The sequence below is a fragment of the Eschscholzia californica genome, unplaced genomic scaffold (genome assembly GCF_041429995.1).
Source record: "Eschscholzia californica isolate CP2 unplaced genomic scaffold, dmEscCali1.0.p SCAF_4, whole genome shotgun sequence".
In the NCBI taxonomy this organism is placed as follows: domain Eukaryota; kingdom Viridiplantae; phylum Streptophyta; class Magnoliopsida; order Ranunculales; family Papaveraceae; genus Eschscholzia; species Eschscholzia californica.
Genome location: NW_028238461.1, coordinates 11,573,430 through 11,591,229, shown reverse-complemented (window position 1 = coordinate 11,591,229; position 17,800 = coordinate 11,573,430). Strand labels below are relative to the sequence as shown.

At 35.3% G+C, this 17,800-nt stretch overlaps 1 protein-coding gene and 1 non-coding gene across 2 annotated transcripts; one reads left to right on the top strand and one right to left on the bottom strand.

Moving 5' to 3' along the window:
- Positions 1 to 16,075: 16,075 nt before the first annotated feature.
- Positions 16,076 to 16,658, bottom strand: LOC147542693 (uncharacterized). Its single transcript, XM_086637428.1, has one exon. The coding sequence runs from the start codon at positions 16,527 to 16,529 to the stop codon at positions 16,104 to 16,106; it is 426 nt and encodes a 141-aa protein (XP_086493554.1). The 5' UTR covers positions 16,530 to 16,658; the 3' UTR covers positions 16,076 to 16,103.
- Positions 16,659 to 17,500: 842 nt separating this feature from the next.
- On the top strand, positions 17,501 to 17,572 carry TRNAP-AGG (transfer RNA proline (anticodon AGG)). The gene has a single exon. It is a non-coding gene; the product is annotated as a tRNA-Pro (tRNA).
- Positions 17,573 to 17,800: the final 228 nt, after the last annotated feature.

Sequence of the window (17,800 nt, the reverse complement as noted above, 5' to 3'; positions counted from 1 at the left end):
CATTTTAAGAATAGTTGAAAGATGATATGAGATGTCTTATAACTTCTTTATTTTACTTGAATTTAACTCATGGAAGAAGAAAATACTTAAAATTATAAAAGTATATAAACAATCCAACCAGTGAGGAATTAGAGTCGAAAGGAAAATAATCCTATTCACCCAAAGTTTTACCCATGTACAACAAGGTAAAGTCTAAATAAAAAACAAAAGATTCGTGTTAACTATAAGAGGACAATGAATATGTAGAGTGTGACCTAAGATTCTGTAACCAATCGACTATGACTAATTTGGATGCACTCGTTTCTCTGTGTTGGCTCGATCAATGTTTAACGGTGACTAAATTGTCGAAGCAATTTCAGGTTATATCTAACTAACTATGGGACCATGAACCCATTTTCATTGTGTTGGCTCTATCAGTGTATGATGTGGATTAATTTGGGGGAGCTATGTCAAATTATTGTTAGGAAAAATAACCTAATTAACTTGTTCAGTAATATGAAGATAAACGATGCGAAAGTAAAAGTAGAGACACCAAGATTATTTAACGTGGCAAAAAACCCCTCCAAACTAGAAGGTAAAAAACCACGGGACCTAGTCCAGAAATCTTCCACTATAATTAAATAATGGGTTACACAATTCTTCAAGATGTGTAGAAACACTCTTGGACAACTCTTCACCAAACCTATGGTGGATAAACTGAACAAAGAAACAAAGAAATAAAATCTCTTACTCCTTAGGATTTGAACAAATCCTAGATTACTAAAGGTTGAAGAAGATAACCACAAACTAAATTGCTTCACAAGATTAATAATCTTCTTTTCTTCAAACCAATATTCTGCTCTTTCAATCTCTCTTGAAAGAACCACTTCAGAAATCTCTCTTTCTCTGACTTCTCTTTGTTCTGGAAGTTGTTGTGTATAATCTCTTCCCTTTCATTCCCTATTTATAATAATAAATAAGGAGGTTTACCAATAGAAATAGGAATTCCTTTTTAGGCTTGAAAAAATAGAAGTTTCTATTTTTTCCCCAAACAAGGAATAAGGGAAATCCTATTCCAACTAGGAGTCCTTTAATTATAAGGAGGGACCCCAACAAACTCCCCCTCCCGACTTATGAAGAGGGACCTACCATCCCCAAACCTGCAACACTGCTACATAGCTCATGTTTGCCTTTGGGTAATGGTTTTGTCATCATATCTGAACCATTGTCTTCAGTATGGATTTTCTCGATCTTCAACACCTTTTCTTCAAGAACATCTTGGATCCACTGGTATCTCACATTTATATGCTTGGACTTGGAATGGAAACTAGAATTCTTACTGAGGTGGATGGCACTCTGACTGTCGCAATGAATAACATAATTATCTTGTTTCATACCAAGTTCTTCTAACAGTCTCTTCATCCATAACATCTCCTTGCAACATTCTGTAATGGCAATATATTCTGCCTCTGTAGTAGATAAAGCTACACACTTTTGTAATTTAGATTGCCATGACACTGCTCCCCCTGAAAGTGTAAATAAGTAGCCTGATGTGGACCTTTTAGAGTCTACATCTCCTGCCATGTCTGCATCTGTGTAACCGACTAATACTGGCTTATCATTACCAAAACATATACGAGCTTTAGACGTACCTCTAAGATACTTCAGAATCCACTTCACTGCTAACCAATGCTCTTTGCCTGGATTAGCAAGAAATCTGCTTACTACTCCAACTGCAAATGCAATGTCCGGTCTTGTACACACCATTGCATACATCAAACTTCCTACAGCTGAAGCATAAGGAATTTTCTCCATTTCTTCTTTCTCACTTCTAGTTGATGGACACTGATCACGAGTCAACTTGAAGTGACTGGCTAATGGACAACTCACTGGTTTTGTCTTGTCCATATTGAACCTTTCTAGAACCTTCTCAATGTATCTTTCTTGTGATAGCCAAAGTTTTCCAGCTTTCCTATCACGAGAGATATGCATGCCAAGAATTTGTTTTGCTGGACCCAAGTCTTTCATATCAAAATACTTGTTTAGTTCCTTCTTTAACATGCTAATTTTATTAGCATCCTGACCAACAATCAACATATCATCAACATAAAGTAGAAGTATAATCAAATCTCCATCAGGAAATTTATGAACGAAAACACAATGATCTGAAGTCGTCTTGTGATACCCTTGATCCTTCATGAATGATTCAAACTTTTTGTACCACTGTCTTGGTGCTTGTTTCAGCCCATATAAACTCTTCTCTAACTTACAAACCAAGTGTTCCTTACCTTTAACTTCAAACCCTGTTGGTTGTTCCATATACACATCTTCCTCCAAGTCACCATGAAGGAAAGCGGTCTTGACATCTAGTTGTTCAATTTCTAGGTTCATACTTGCAGCCAATCCCAATACTAACCGTATAGAGGACATCTTCACCACCGGAGAGAAAATCTCATCAAAATCAATACCCTTCTTCTGCCCAAATCCTTTCACCACTAGGCGTGCCTTATACCGTGGTTGTGAATTTCTTTCTTCGGTCTTGATTTTGAAAACCCACTTATTTTTAAGAATTTTCTTATTCTTAGGTTTTTCAACCAACTTAAAAGTGTTGTTCTTATGCAATGATTCAATCTCATCTTGCATAGCTTTCAACCACTCCTTCTTGTGTTCATCATCTAGGGCTTCTTCAAAACACTGTGGTTCTCCACTATCTGTAACCATCACATACTCGTGTGGGGGATACTTGGTAGATGGTGCTTTCTCTCTAGTCGATCTTCTCAATTCAACTGGTGGTTCATGTTGAACTTCCATTCCTTGCTCAACATCATCACCCATAGGAACATCTTCATGAGCTTCATCTTCATGATTTTGTTCTTCACCTGCATTATCATGCATAACCTTAGAAGAGATATGTGGATCTAGATCAATGAGATCATTACTATGATTCTCATGCTTCTCAACTTTCCCAAAGTCCTCAATAGTTTGATTTTCAAGAAAGACCACATCTCTACTTCTAATAATCTTCTTATCGACTGGATCCCATAACCTGTATCCGAACTTCTCATCTGCATACCCTAAAAAGATGCATTGCTTGGCTTTATCATCAAGCTTTGCTCTTTGATCTTTAGGTATATGCACAAAAGCCCTGCAACCAAACACCCTTAGATGTCCATAACTGACTTCTTTCCCAGCCCACACTCTCTCAGCTACATCTCCATCTAATGGTGCTGAAGGTGATAAATTAATCAGATAACATGCAGTACGCATTGCCTCACCCCAGAAGCTTTTAGGCAGCTTTGCTTCTGAGAGCATACATCTGATCCTCTCCACAATAGTGCGGTTCATGCGTTCTGCTACACCATTTTGTTGTGGAGTTTTGGGAACTGTCTGTTCATGTCGAATACCATGGGTTTTGCAATACTCTTCAAACGACCCGATATATTCTCCTCCATTGTCAGTGCGAATGCACTTCAATGATTTTCCTGTCTCCCGTTCTACCATGTTGTGGAAATTCTTGAAAACTGCAAGTACCTGATCTTTGGTCTTTATGGCATATGCCCAAACTTTCCTAGAAGCATCATCTATAAAAGTAACAAAATACAAAGCACCACCAAGTGTTTTGACCTTTAAAGGTCCACAAACGTCAGAATAAACAAGCTCCAAAACACTGGATTTTCTTTCAGATGCATTCCTTTGAAAGGATACTCTATGTTGCTTTCCTACTAAACAATGAGAGCAAGTGTTTAAATTTATACCTTTTACGTTCGGTAAGTCTTGTCGTTTAGCAAGGATTTGAAGTCCTTTCTCGCTCATGTGCCCGAGTCTTCTATGCCAAAGATCAGTGGAAGAATCTTTTTCAACTGCATTCAATTCTCCTTTACACAGTTTTACTTGAGTTCTGTATAAAGTACAACACTTCTTCCCTCTTGCTATCACCATTGACCCTTTTGTGAGCTTCCACTTTCCATCACCAAAGTGACTGTGGTACCCTTCATCATCTAATACTCCGGTAGAGATTAGGTTATATCGAAGATCTGGTATATGCCTCACATTCTTAAGAATCAATGTACTTCCTGTGCTCGTCTCAATTTTCACTTCTCCAATTCCTACGATTTTTGAGAAACCTAAGTTTCCCATCCTGACTTTGCCAAGGTCACCAGTTCTGTAAGAGTTAAAGAAATCCTTACATGGAATAGCATGATACGAAGCACCTGAGTCAACCAACCATGTCGTTTCTGGTTCTGACTCATCAATACTTAAGCAAGTGTCTCCACAACCTGAGAGTAAGATAATGTCATCACTTGAGGCAACTGCCGCAACATTATCTTGTTTTTCATCATCCTTTTTATTTTCCTTCTTTGTTTTCTTGCAATCACTCTTGTAATGACCCATTTTTCCACAACCAAAACATCTAACTTCTTTCTTTGGTTTTGATCTCCCCCTTGACTTATCACGGTTATGAGGTTTTCTACTTTTACCTCTCCCCCGTCTTTCTGTAACAAGTGCCTCTGAATGAGACTCGTCTGACGATGATTTCCTTCTTGTTTCTTCATTCAACAAACTACCTGTTACGTGATTCATACGCATTATGCCATCAGGAGCAGAATTGCTAAGAGACACCACCAATGTCTCCCAACTATCTGGTAAAGAATTTAGAAGAAGTAAGGCCTGCAACTCATCATCCAAAACTAACTTCATTGCAGAAAGCTGGTTTACTAGACTTTTCATCTCATTCAAGTGTTGAGCAATTGAGGTTCCTTCTTTATATTGTAATTTTCCTAGCTTTCTGAACAAGTAAGCCTTTTTGGCAGCTGTCTTCTGATCATACAATTCTTCTAATTTCCTCCATAGACTATAAGCGGAAGTCTCCGTCGATACATGATGAAAAACACTGGGTTCTACCCATTGTCGAATAAATCCAACAACCTTACGATCTAATACCTTCCAGTCTTCTTCATCTATCTTCATCGGTTTTGTACCGTGATTTTCAATGGGTGCAGCTAGGTCTTTGCAGTATAACAAATCTTCCATTTTTGCTTTCCACATCAAGTAGTTTTCTCCATCTAAACTAATCATGCGATTAGTATTCACTTCCATATTTCTGAACAATAAATCCAACCTTAGCTCTGGTACCACTTGTTAGGAAAAATAACCTAATTAACTTGTTCAGTAATATGAAGATAAACGATGCGAAAGTAAAAGTAGAGACACCAAGATTATTTAACGTGGCAAAAAACCCCTCCAAACTAGAAGGTAAAAAACCACGGGACCTAGTCCAGAAATCTTCCACTATAATTAAATAATGGGTTACACAATTCTTCAAGATGTGTAGAAACACTCTTGGACAACTCTTCACCAAACCTATGGTGGATAAACTGAACAAAGAAACAAAGAAATAAAATCTCTTACTCCTTAGGATTTGAACAAATCCTAGATTACTAAAGGTTGAAGAAGATAACCACAAACTAAATTGCTTCACAAGATTAATAATCTTCTTTTCTTCAAACCAATATTCTGCTCTTTCAATCTCTCTTGAAAGAACCACTTCAGAAATCTCTCTTTCTCTGACTTCTCTTTGTTCTGGAAGTTGTTGTGTATAATCTCTTCCCTTTCATTCCCTATTTATAATAATAAATAAGGAGGTTTACCAATAGAAATAGGAATTCCTTTTTAGGCTTGAAAAAATAGAAGTTTCTATTTTTTCCCCAAACAAGGAATAAGGGAAATCCTATTCCAACTAGGAGTCCTTTAATTATAAGGAGGGACCCCAACAATTATACGTAACAAATAGTTGGACCATGAACCCTTGAACTTCGACCAAATTCTTGGTGTTGGCTTGATCAATGTTAGCTAAGACTATGACTCGTTTGGTCTATGTCTATTCTATAAGGCAATGGCAAATCCGATATTTTCAGTATAGAAGAGGGACAATATTGACTAAAAATATCAAAGTTTGATAGAACAATCCACCCAATTTAGGAGTCATTTTCTATGTTACCCAGTGAGGATGCCAATGGACAACAGTACTTTCAATGTGGGGTGGGGACTAATGAACCCCCATCTACTTTCTCTCTCTACATGTCTGTGGTGTCATTACTTTCTCTCTCTAAAACTAAAGGGAGAAAAAGGGACCCTCAGTCCTCTAGTGGTGTCCTAGAAGGAATTTCAAAAGCAAAAGGGCACTCAATCAATCACTCATTCACTGATCAAATAAAAGGAATAGCTTTCATCTTTAACTTATCTTCTTCCTCTTATACCATCCTTTTTAGACATTTTTAGTCCGGTCTTATTCTATAGTAAATCTGTAGTCCTATTATATAAGGGTGCCTCTATGGGCCTTCCATCTATTTTACATTTGGCCCACCTCTTTCTTGGCACTCTATGTGAGTCTACGACTGCGCAGTCGTAGACTCATTGACAAAGCAATCGGAAGGTATTAGGACTAACCTGAGTCCGGGTTGTTCAAACCTAACACGTTTTGAGACTGTCCAGTATGTAGACGTTAAGAGTGAATGTGAGCCTAGAGCGATTTGCCAGATCGCCTATAGACCCTCTCATTATATTATGTTAACGTCAATGATCTTGATTGTCTTCATTAAAAAATTCAAAAAAAAAGTCCTTTCTGCATATTATTATTGTAATTTAGTTCCATTAGATTATCTTTTTCACGTAATTGATTAAAATTTCTAGGTTTTCGTCTTTAAGTTCTTTATTAAATTACTTTTGAAGCCAAGGCCCCCTCCATTGTTATATATAACTCCAGTGAAAGGCAGTCGGTCGGCCATAAAAATTGCCTTCGTTATATTTTACTCAGATGATATATACATGTTTTGAGATACTGCGTAACTAAGATAATATTTTCTTTCCAGCAAATGAACATATATGATTTTATAGAATGAATTGTTTGTATGGATACACAACAATCTTCATGAATGAAAAATATCTTCATCCATAATCACAAAATATGTATCACTTAATTCATCATTTTCATTTGAACAAATGGGTAAGTAAACTCAGGTAGCCTTTAAGAAGTAGCAAGCCATTGATGACTAGTTTTGAAAAAGCAAAGGAGATTCTTTGTGCCTCTTCATGCTTTTCCAATTTCTCTTGAGAACTCTACACCTTACATGCAAATGATGAATTTGATTCCCTTTTTATTTCTTTTATACAATAATTATTTATAGATATTATCAATAAAAATAGTAATAATTTCACTATTCATTTATTTTATTGAGTTCATATAGAATAGAAGCACTCATTGTAAAAGCTTTGGGATTGGCATTGGGCCTACTTAAACCTCTATGTACATTCCACTTGTTTTTTTCCCTATGTAGTCCATCATCTTATAATTTTGGTGGTCATTGTTACATTTTATTTAGTTTTCATGTTGTAATCAATCAAATCATATATAATGGAGAATATTTGAAGTTGTAAGTTGTAATTAATTGTATTTGTGGTTGTTGGTAGGTATGAGCCCCTCTAGCCAAAATTCATAAATTCGTTCAAACTATTTACTTACTACGCCTATGTTATTAGTTAGGTTAAAGTCAATTGTCGTGAAAATAATTGACTATTTTTTCAAAAAAATAAACAGTTGGGAACATTTAGGATAGTCATATGTAGATGTGAATGCCTTGAGCCTTAAGGGTTATTTTATGTGAATGCATTTAATTCAATCAAAATAATTTTTGAGTTAATGGTGGAGAAAAAAAAATATGTGATTGAAGATCACAAGAACCCAAAGATAGGACTAGGATTTTCAGCAAAAAAAAGATATGACTAGGAACTACCACTCTTGAATCTTGACTTGTAAAATTGTATAGAGGGAGAGAATGAGAGAGAAACCTACATAGACAGAGAAAGAGAGGATGTTGTGGGGGGTAGAAGATGATCAACTACCTTATATGGTGTTGGGTGGTTGTTGGTATGTGACATTAGTTTTGTTGTCCTTGTCCATCAAAGAAGAATCTAACAGTACCATAAAAATATGGGAAGTTTTGTATGCGGCTTCGGTAAGTGTTACGGCGCCTCATTCACTCACGAACTCTTTCTCAAGTTTGCCTTGAGGGAGGCACCTTAAAACGTTCTTGGGGCGCCTTTAAACCTTCCCAAGATAATAATAGGCCAAATTAAACTAAAAGTTTTGTATGAAAATTGCTCGGCCAATATCCTGCCCAAATCCCAACTGGAGTATGTTGAGGGACATAATTTAGAGAGAGATAGTAAACAATTTTTCTATATATCTTGTTCGCCCACATACCCCAACCCACAATCGGCCGAGTTATTAGTCTAGCAAATTAAGAGACATATCTTCTGAATGAAATGTGAAGTAAGTACTCATATGAAGAGCTAATTAGCTGTATTTAATAGAAAAAGAAAATCTAATTTCAACAAAAAAAGGTATATATGGTCCCTAGCTAATAACATCCTTATGTAAAACGTTTAATTAGAAATCCTGATAACTTGACTGTCTGTTAAGGAAAAACGTATGTCGTTTCATAGGATAATATCTACCAAACCACAACCATATATAACCCTGGTAGAGCTAGCAAAAGCTTAATCAAGACAAATGCTTTCAAATTCATTATGGTAAGACATCACTATTTGGCAAGGTAAAGTTTAAAACACTACAAGAAACTAAACATTGTCTTCTTGTTTTGTTTTACTTGCACAATATTTGAGATGAGGAGACAATCTTCGTTTGGGGTCTACTTTTGCTTTATAAAGTTCGGTTGCGTGCAAGGTAAGACATAACTTTATTTCATAACGATTCAAAACAGTTGATGCTTTCATATCTGTGTTGTTGGACTTTAGGTCATTAGGTGTATCAAACATTTGATACTGTTACAATGAAAAAAGTAACTGTGATAATAGTTCTGTTGAACTAGATGTAACATTATAGAATAATAATGACAGAAAATTATTACAAAAAGAAACAAAGATAATCGAAGTAAAGAAAAGCGTGTGAAAAAAGCAAATTTTTTCAAACTAATAGGAATATGTTGCCCAACGAAAGGTATCCATAATTTTCGTTTTGTAACTACTAGTTCTTAAACTCTAACAAAACATTAAAAAAAAATTGATACACAAAATTATCTCACACCCTGACACCCAAAGATGAAGAGATTGAATTTCTATCTCACACTATTACATTAAAATGATATGAAAATATCAATTTCAAATTTTCGTTTGGTTACCAGTTACCACATCCTTTTGGTGACTTGTTGAGAGCTCGTAACCTTTCAATAACAGAAAACAGATATTACGAGTTCGATCATAATGAGAAACATCATTAGCTCAACTACCAATTAATCAAAATGTGTTAAATAATCCCAAACCTATCATATCCTAGTCCTTTACTTAAAGTTCTTATTTTCTTTTTGGGTGGGTAATAAGAAAATCTCCATGCTCTTACTATAATGAACTCAATCATGCATGCATTAAAATGTATCATTTAATAGGCTAATCATTTTATTATATTATTTAAATAATTTAGGTTATCAATAATATGTTGATGGGGGGAGAAAAGTTTTGTTTTTTTTTTCTAAAAAATGTAATATATTGATTATTGTGCCGTGATAGCCCTCAAAGTATCAAAATTTACATATTAGATAACATCGATCCCAAAAGAACAAGAAAACTGAGAAAAATACCATATTTTCATAGTTGATAAAACCCATGAATAAATAAGAACTTCTACAATTATTTACTCTATTGAATTGAAACTTTTACAAAAAGTTCTGTTAAAAGGTTTTGTTAGATCGGAGTGTCAAATTACACCTTAAGAAAAGGTTGGATTAGTATTATATTTAAGTACCCGCATATATAATATTTGTTAATTAATTAATATTCACTAATCAAGTTCATTATAATTAAGTATAGATTAGCACTTTAGGCGGTGAGCCGAAGTAAGTAATTAAAAGGTTTATGTTCTTAACCGAAGTATGTTAACATGATCATTACTTTCATTGAACTGCTTGTTTCAAACATTTGGTTTCGACGTGTGGGGAGAAGGAAAAAAGAAAAGTGGAATTAGAAAATATGAGTCAACTTTGAAACAAAAGAACTGGATTAAAAGTTTCTTAATCATAATTATCCATAAGTATCAATCATATTCACCCTTTTTTATCTTTTTCTTCTCCTTTTAATAAGAAATTTGAGACCCAAATCTAAGAATATTATCTATATCAATTATCTGTATCGATAACATTGTTGTATCGACTAAAAGTAGAAGGTGGAATGGGAGGTTGCTAGACAAACTTTTTGATGATTTCTTAAAAAGGGCAATTCTACAAATTCCATTGGACAGCGAGGAAGAAGAGGATAAACTAATTTGGGTATACACGGAAAAAGGAAATTTCTCCACTAAATCGCTTTATACCACTATCTTGAAGGAACAACCGAGCTCGTCCACTCACATGGAGCTACCGAATGGCTTATCTCGGACAAAGATATGGAAAAAATATAATCTCATGCCAAGAGTCAAAACCTTTGTTTGGAGAATATTGCATGATGCATTACCAACAAAGGTAAAATCACTAAAGTTTAATCTACATGTTCCGAAAATATGCGATATGTGTAAAGAAGAGAATGAAGATATTGATCACTTATTTAGAACTTGTAGAGTTGCAAGAGAAACATGGATGAACTACCCATTACATCTTAGGGTGGATGGAGAAGAGGATTTTACACAATTACTCTGCAAATGGATTATGGATATTGGAAATGGAGAAGCCACAGAACTTCGGTTTTATGTAGCTTGGTGTCTATGGAAATCACGAAATAAATGTGTGTTCGAGCATGTTATTCCAAATCCTTATCGAATTTTACAGGAAGCTGTTACATTACAAAAGGAGTACTCGGGCACTCTCTTGAATATTGAACACACAACTGTAGAAGCATTGGAGCATAGCTCCTATTGGGTCCCACCAGGAGATACAGAACTTAAGATAAATTGTGATGCAGCGTTTGCCGATGGAAGGGCGTCGGTAGCAGCAGTATGTCGAAATGCACAAGGAGAATTCGTTATGGCCTTTATCAGGAAGTGCTCCATCTCGACAGCAGTTGAAGCTGAAGCTGAAGCTCAAGCAGTTAAATTGGCCATTGAGACAGCAAACAGGTTACCAGAGTATGTGTGTATAGTTGAAGGAGACTCACAAACGGTCATAAGTGCGTGTTCGAAGAATTTAGAAGAAATTCATTGGCGAATTCGAACTACTATGAGAGAAATACATAAGGGAAAGGAAAAACTTCGGGACATAAAGTTCAACCACTGTATTAGGAGTGCAAATTCTGTAGCTCACTTATTGGCGAAACAATATTTTAATTCTAGTTTAGAGCAAACATTGGAGATCTATGATTCTCCTTCTTATCTTGTAAGCCAGTTGGCGGCAGATGTAACAAATATAATTTCTCGCTCAAGTAGCTAATAAATTTAGGCGTTGGCCTCGTTTCATAAAAAAAAAGACTAAAAGTAGAAGGTTTAGGTCGGCGGAGAAAATTCAACATTGTCGTAAGCAAAACAAAGACATCCCATTCTTAATTAGCTGGAATCTAGCTACACTGACATGATCCCTCTTATTTATCACGTCATATAAAAAGAAAATCCTTCATTAATCTAGAACAGCGTTTGAATAACAGAGAAAGACCTTACTGATTGGCAGGAGCTGAGGCCAAGAGAGGGAGAGAAGTACTAGAGGAGCGAGAGAGTAAAGTTTAAGAGAAAAGGAGAGATGATGGGATGAAAAAGTTATTTAAAAATTACGAAAAATCTTTGTTTTTTGGGGCCAAACGAACTGCTGGACACGTATGTGGACTAAAATAACAAGTTGGTCGCCAAATCGGTACTAAGTACTAACCCTTTGGTTAACAACCAAAAAACAGTGACAAAAAAAAGGAGTTCTATTCAAATAACAAAAAGAAAATGTAATAATTGTAAAAAGCATTAAAGTGATAGTGTGATATCCTTTAGGAATAATTATTTTTTCCATTATTAATGTTAAGATGATATCATGTGTATTGAAGATTAACCAAAATAGTTAAATAATGAAGAAGCGAGAATGGATGTCAAAAACTTGAGTTGTGTTTGTCCATTCTAAGTAAAACACATAACATCAAATGAACACCCATTACAGCATTACTCCAACTCCACCATTTTTGTCCATTTCTTCACACAAAAGATAGTGAGAGAGAGAGAGAGAGAGAGACCATTAAACAATAACATGTGAAGTTTTTGTTTCTTCTTCTTAATTAGTATCTTTTGATTGGTCTGTGTTTAATTCAGGAAATTGCTAATGGGATCCGCCATCCAAAATAAGGAAGTTTTGTGTAGGACAAATAGGAGACATCAAATAGAATTGGTGCACCCACTCGTGCACAACTTCTTCTCACCTATTCATGCATTCCCATATAGTCATTAGGTACTCAAATTTGTGATGTTATAACATAATCTTTAAATTCATCAAATTTAATCAGCCATATAGTTAGACAAATCAGTAATTAAGAAAGTTTACAAGATCTAAAGTGCTCGTGTTTCAAAACGAACGACCCTGATTTGAACTTATGTAACCAGTAGAACTGAATTGTTTGGTTGTTTAAATCCTTTTTTTTTGGAAGTCGACTACGATCTACGTATGTCATTACATTTGGCATTGATACATCAAAGATGTGATACGCTCAATAACTGCCCACTCAAACTGAAACAAGACCGGGCCTATAGCCCAACAAGACAATGGCCTAAAGCCCAACTACACCTTCTCTGGGATTTGAACCTGAGACCTCCAGGGGTTTCTGGAGTTTATGATGTAGATTGTTGCGGAAGCGTAAAAGTAATGGAATCCACCATTATAACAATGATAAAATACGTAAATAAACTGATAAAATACGTAAATAAACTGATAAAGTAAAGAACAAAACGATAAACTTGATTAACAATAAACTTGATTCATAATATTCTCTGATCTGAATAACAAGGACAGACCTGACTTCCTTTTATAGGAACTTAGAAACTTCTAGATAGACTCAAATTAAGATTCCTAAATATCAAAGATACTCAAACATAAAAACTTCTAAACCTAAACTTAGTAGGAAATACTAAAACATGGAAACTCCTAAACTCTAACCCTAATGGGCTCGGCCATGAGGCCCTCTAACTAGTTCGGCCGTGAGGCCCATCTTGATGGTCTCCATCATACTCCCCGACCGAGAACGAACTTGCCCTCAAGTGAGACTCAACAATGCAATCCTTAATTCCCACTTCGAGCGAACAATGCATTGGGGTTGAAGGACACCCACTTGGACGAAATCACTAGCTTCAATCTCATAGTGCAAAGAATCTTGCAAAAATAAATGTAGGAAAGAAACTTCCAACAAATTGCAACATCTCCCATCATCTTTTAATTTGATGAAGAAGACCACAAACACCACATAATACTTTATGGAAAAATCAACCTTGAATTTCTTCACTTGAACGATCTTCCCACATTCATCTTCGTGTTGCTTATAAACCAAACTCGAATATGGCTTAATCAAATCTAAACTAGAATGAACTGACCTTTTCAAGCTAAAAGAGGATAATTCACTTTGTTCTTCTTTTTCCTCCGTCATTGAGAAAATTTTATTCTTTTTGTCAAGAACTTTTTCTTCAATACCATCGAACACGGTGACCGAAATAACATTCGAGAACTGTCTATTGGATTCAATTTTTGTCTCCACATATGAAAAATATTCATCTAAAGGAAGAAAAACATACCTAAATATGTTTTTCAATGTAGTCCAATCGTCGACGAATTTTTTCCCTTGATTAATGAGTCTCCATTGCATTGCATTGAATTGTTCATAGATTCTTTCGGACATATGTTGTTCAGTGAGAAAAACCTTGTCTTCATCATGGATATCTTGGTTTATGAACCAATCTTCCATATGTTGAATCCAAAAATTTATATGATATTGACCGTCAAATAGAGGAATTTTAGAAACGGTATTAATTTTTTCTTCATATTTTCGATCAACATAAAATTGTTTTGAATCTCGAAAGGGATCCCAATCTAAACGTGGAAAATTTTTCCAACACTCAAGGAGAGATGTATCCATGAAAAAAATTTCATCTTTTGTTCCCAGATTTTTAAAGCTCTGAATACCAGCTGATGTAGATTGTTGCGGAAGCGTAAAAGTAATGGAATCCACCATTATAACAATGATAAAATACGTAAATAAACTGATAAAATACGTAAATAAACTGATAAAGTAAAGAACAAAACGATAAACTTGATTAACAATAAACTTGATTCATAATATTCTCTGATCTGAATAACAAGGACAGACCTGACTTCCTTTTATAGGAACTTAGAAACTTCTAGATAGACTCAAATTAAGATTCCTAAATATCAAAGATACTCAAACATAAAAACTTCTAAACCTAAACTTAGTAGGAAATACTAAAACATGGAAACTCCTAAACTCTAACCCTAATGGGCTCGGCCATGAGGCCCTCTAACTAGTTCGGCCGTGAGGCCCATCTTGATGGTCTCCATCAGTTTATGTCAACACCTTGGAACCACTTGGGCTACCAACTGTTGACGTTTAAAATCCTTTCGACTACTAAAATAACATGGCTAATGACTAATTTATTTTGTAAAGATCTATAGACACCTTCTTGTTTTGGTAGAATTAAGTGGTGGCTAATTTTAAAAGTGCACCCATTTTGCTATAGACGCACTGTTAGTGCATTTAAAACTGTAGTCGACTGTGGACTTTAGGCTCTATGGGCCTCAATATTATTTAGCAATCTTTTTCCCCTCCCATTTTGGAGAACACAAAATGAGAATGGAGGGACTATGAGGAAGACAAAGTTGAAGAAGAACAAAACATAAAATACTAGTCTACCGACTACCTGTGAGGAGAGAATAATGAATGGTTTAGCGATCCAGTAGTTCAAGTTTGACGTACTGGAATCTCCAACGTTGATTACCCAAATTCCGTTGTAAAAATCTATAGGCTAAACTTGTTGATCAATTGTTAACAACAAGATTTCATGGTTAACTAGCTATTATTTTAAGTTTAGTAGAGATAAAATAGTTGAGAGTGGGTACCCCTATTGTATATGCACCATAGAGAGTATTTATTTAGAAACAACCCAAAAGGCACCCCTCTGAAATAGCATACCAATGAGATATACCTCTAGCATACCGTACCACACGCTGTCTAGGAGACTGCGTACCTTAGCAAACTGCGTAATAGATAACATTGCGTTTTCCCTTTGATTTTACCAGTCTGTAGTGAATTGTTCTCTCTTCCACTTATGGATTTGATTCTCCACTCCACTTAAGGGAAGACAGAGTCTTTAACCACTAATCATACTCAAACTTTATGTACATGATCAAAAGTTAGTTATTCTCACAAAAGATATTAATATCATATGCTTTGAAATGACTAAAGAATTAGATTCAAATCTTATCAACTTAGAATAAAACTACTTTTTCCCTAGTTATAAAATGCATAGATCGAAACACAAATTCGATAAGTTGGAAACGTTTCCGAGTGACCGAAGTGTTCTTCAATGTCTTCTCAAAGGACTACCTTCGGTCACGAAGAACACAATCGTTGGAACACAACAACAGATGATTACAATGTTTATGTTTCGAAGATAGCACGGTCGCCTAGTATCATCGTCGATGCTCCTCACTTCCCTAACTTCCACTTCAAAAATACTCATGTTCTTCAACAAGAACAAGTAGTTGCGAAGAATGAACCAGATAATAAATTGTCAAAAAAAGTTCATATTGATGAACCTAAGGATGGAAACAAGACCAAAGTTCCCAAGAAAAGTATTGATGTTGAAGCTGAAGATTATATTCAACAAAAGCATAAGAACTTTGAATTATGTAAATGGACATCATTAAAAGGCTACTAAGAAAATGGCTTATATCAAGAAACTAGTAATCTTGATAAATAATGTTTTCGACGTGTGCGAATTTATGTATCGAACTAGCTTCGAATAATATACTCTCATAAATACTTAGTATATGTTGTTGTTGTTTTTTTTGCAAATTCTCTTTGGTTTTACAAGTATGGATAAGAAGTAATGTACTAATCAAAATGGTAACAAAATTGAAAGATTATATCTATTAATCATCTTGTAATGGAATGTTGTTAGCATCAAATCTTTTCGAAGAAATTCGATAAATTAAATTTCTTAGACTATTCTTACTCTCTCTTTTTCGCTTTCGTTTTTCTTCCATTTCATGATCTACTAGTAGAAGCCCTGTTTCTAGCCTTTTCGATAAGGTTACAATCTCATAAGAGTCCCATAATGACTGCCCAAAATCCCAATGACTAGTACTACTTGTTCCAACCTCTTTCGACAAAGATTTATTCATGGATTCGAGCTTGAAACGAGTAGGTCTGTTCTTGAATTTGTTACTTCGGTATGCATCGAATTCTTTGGTTGGTGCAGAATCGACTGAGCGGCCATACCAAGCTTGTGCCACAGCTTTGTGTATTTCAAGTTCATGTTCTTCTTCTCCATTATCAAACTCTGTTTTTTTCTTCATTGTGTTCTAGCAAATGCTTGTAGTTAATTAGGGTCATATGTTATGGTTGGTGAATGAGAGCCCCATCTTGAAAAGAGAGATAAGATTACAGATTTTTTATCTCTTGAATTGTTCATCCAACAAGATGAATTCTCAATTTTGTTTGTTTGTTTGTTTTGGTGATAGGGTAAGCCTTGGAATAAGTAGGATAGAGATGCATTTGTCTTTTAACCCAAAATTGTGGGGCAAAATAAGGTGGAAAAAATTCTTAAGAATATTTAGGGTATGGCATTTATTAAATTGGTAGACCGAACCCGTTGGTAAGCACCCGGTCCGATCATCCGTCGGTCACCACCATCTCCTTTTTTTTCTCTTGAATCGACTAGAATTGGAAATCGCAAATTATCCCATGGTGTGTCGGCCCATCCTAAAGGGAGAAAGAGAAGAGTAGAAGACTGTGGTGGTGGTCGAGCTGTTGAAAATCTTTTTTGAAGGGTCGTTGATCCTAGAGGGAGAAGGAGAAGATAATGGTGACAGTGGAGCTTTTGAAAATCCTTTTAAAGGATAGCCAACAATGACAGTCTGCGAACAATCCTTCTCTAATATCAGATTTGGGTGCTAAAGAGCAGGGCCGTGGCTGACAATTTTGGGACCCAGTGCCAAACTTTAATCAAGGCCCATTTACACAAATTCGAAGTAAAAAAAATTTACACGCGAAGTAATAATCAACGTTTTATTGACCCTGACTCAAATTAACCACCTGCCCACTAAGAGGGTGTTTGATTCTTGCATTCATCAAGTGATTTTCACTTATTAATTGCGGACCGATAATTGTAGGTCAGTTTTTTTTCACTTAATAAATAAAATAAAAATCACTTTTAAGAACAATTCGCTTGGGTGCTTATAGCAGGGCGCTTGACTAGTGAACGGACCTTTTCACCAAACTATTCATGAATATATTAATTTATAGGTTGAAGAACTCAGACATCAAAGGGCATTTGGTCTAGTGGTATGATTCTCGCTTAGGGTGCGAGAGGTCCCGAGTTCAATTCTAGGAATGCCCCCCCTTATATCTCTTTTTTATATCATTCAGACTTGAACTAAGATTTGTGCCAGTTTTGTACAAATACAAGAAGATAAATGAACAATAATAAAAAGAAAACCAATAAATAAATAAATAAAATTGAATTGTATATTGTTTGATAATTAGAAGGTTGATCTACAAAGTGGACAAGTACTATGTTTATGATCTAACCACTTTTCCAAACACCCCTTATGAAAAAAATGTTCAC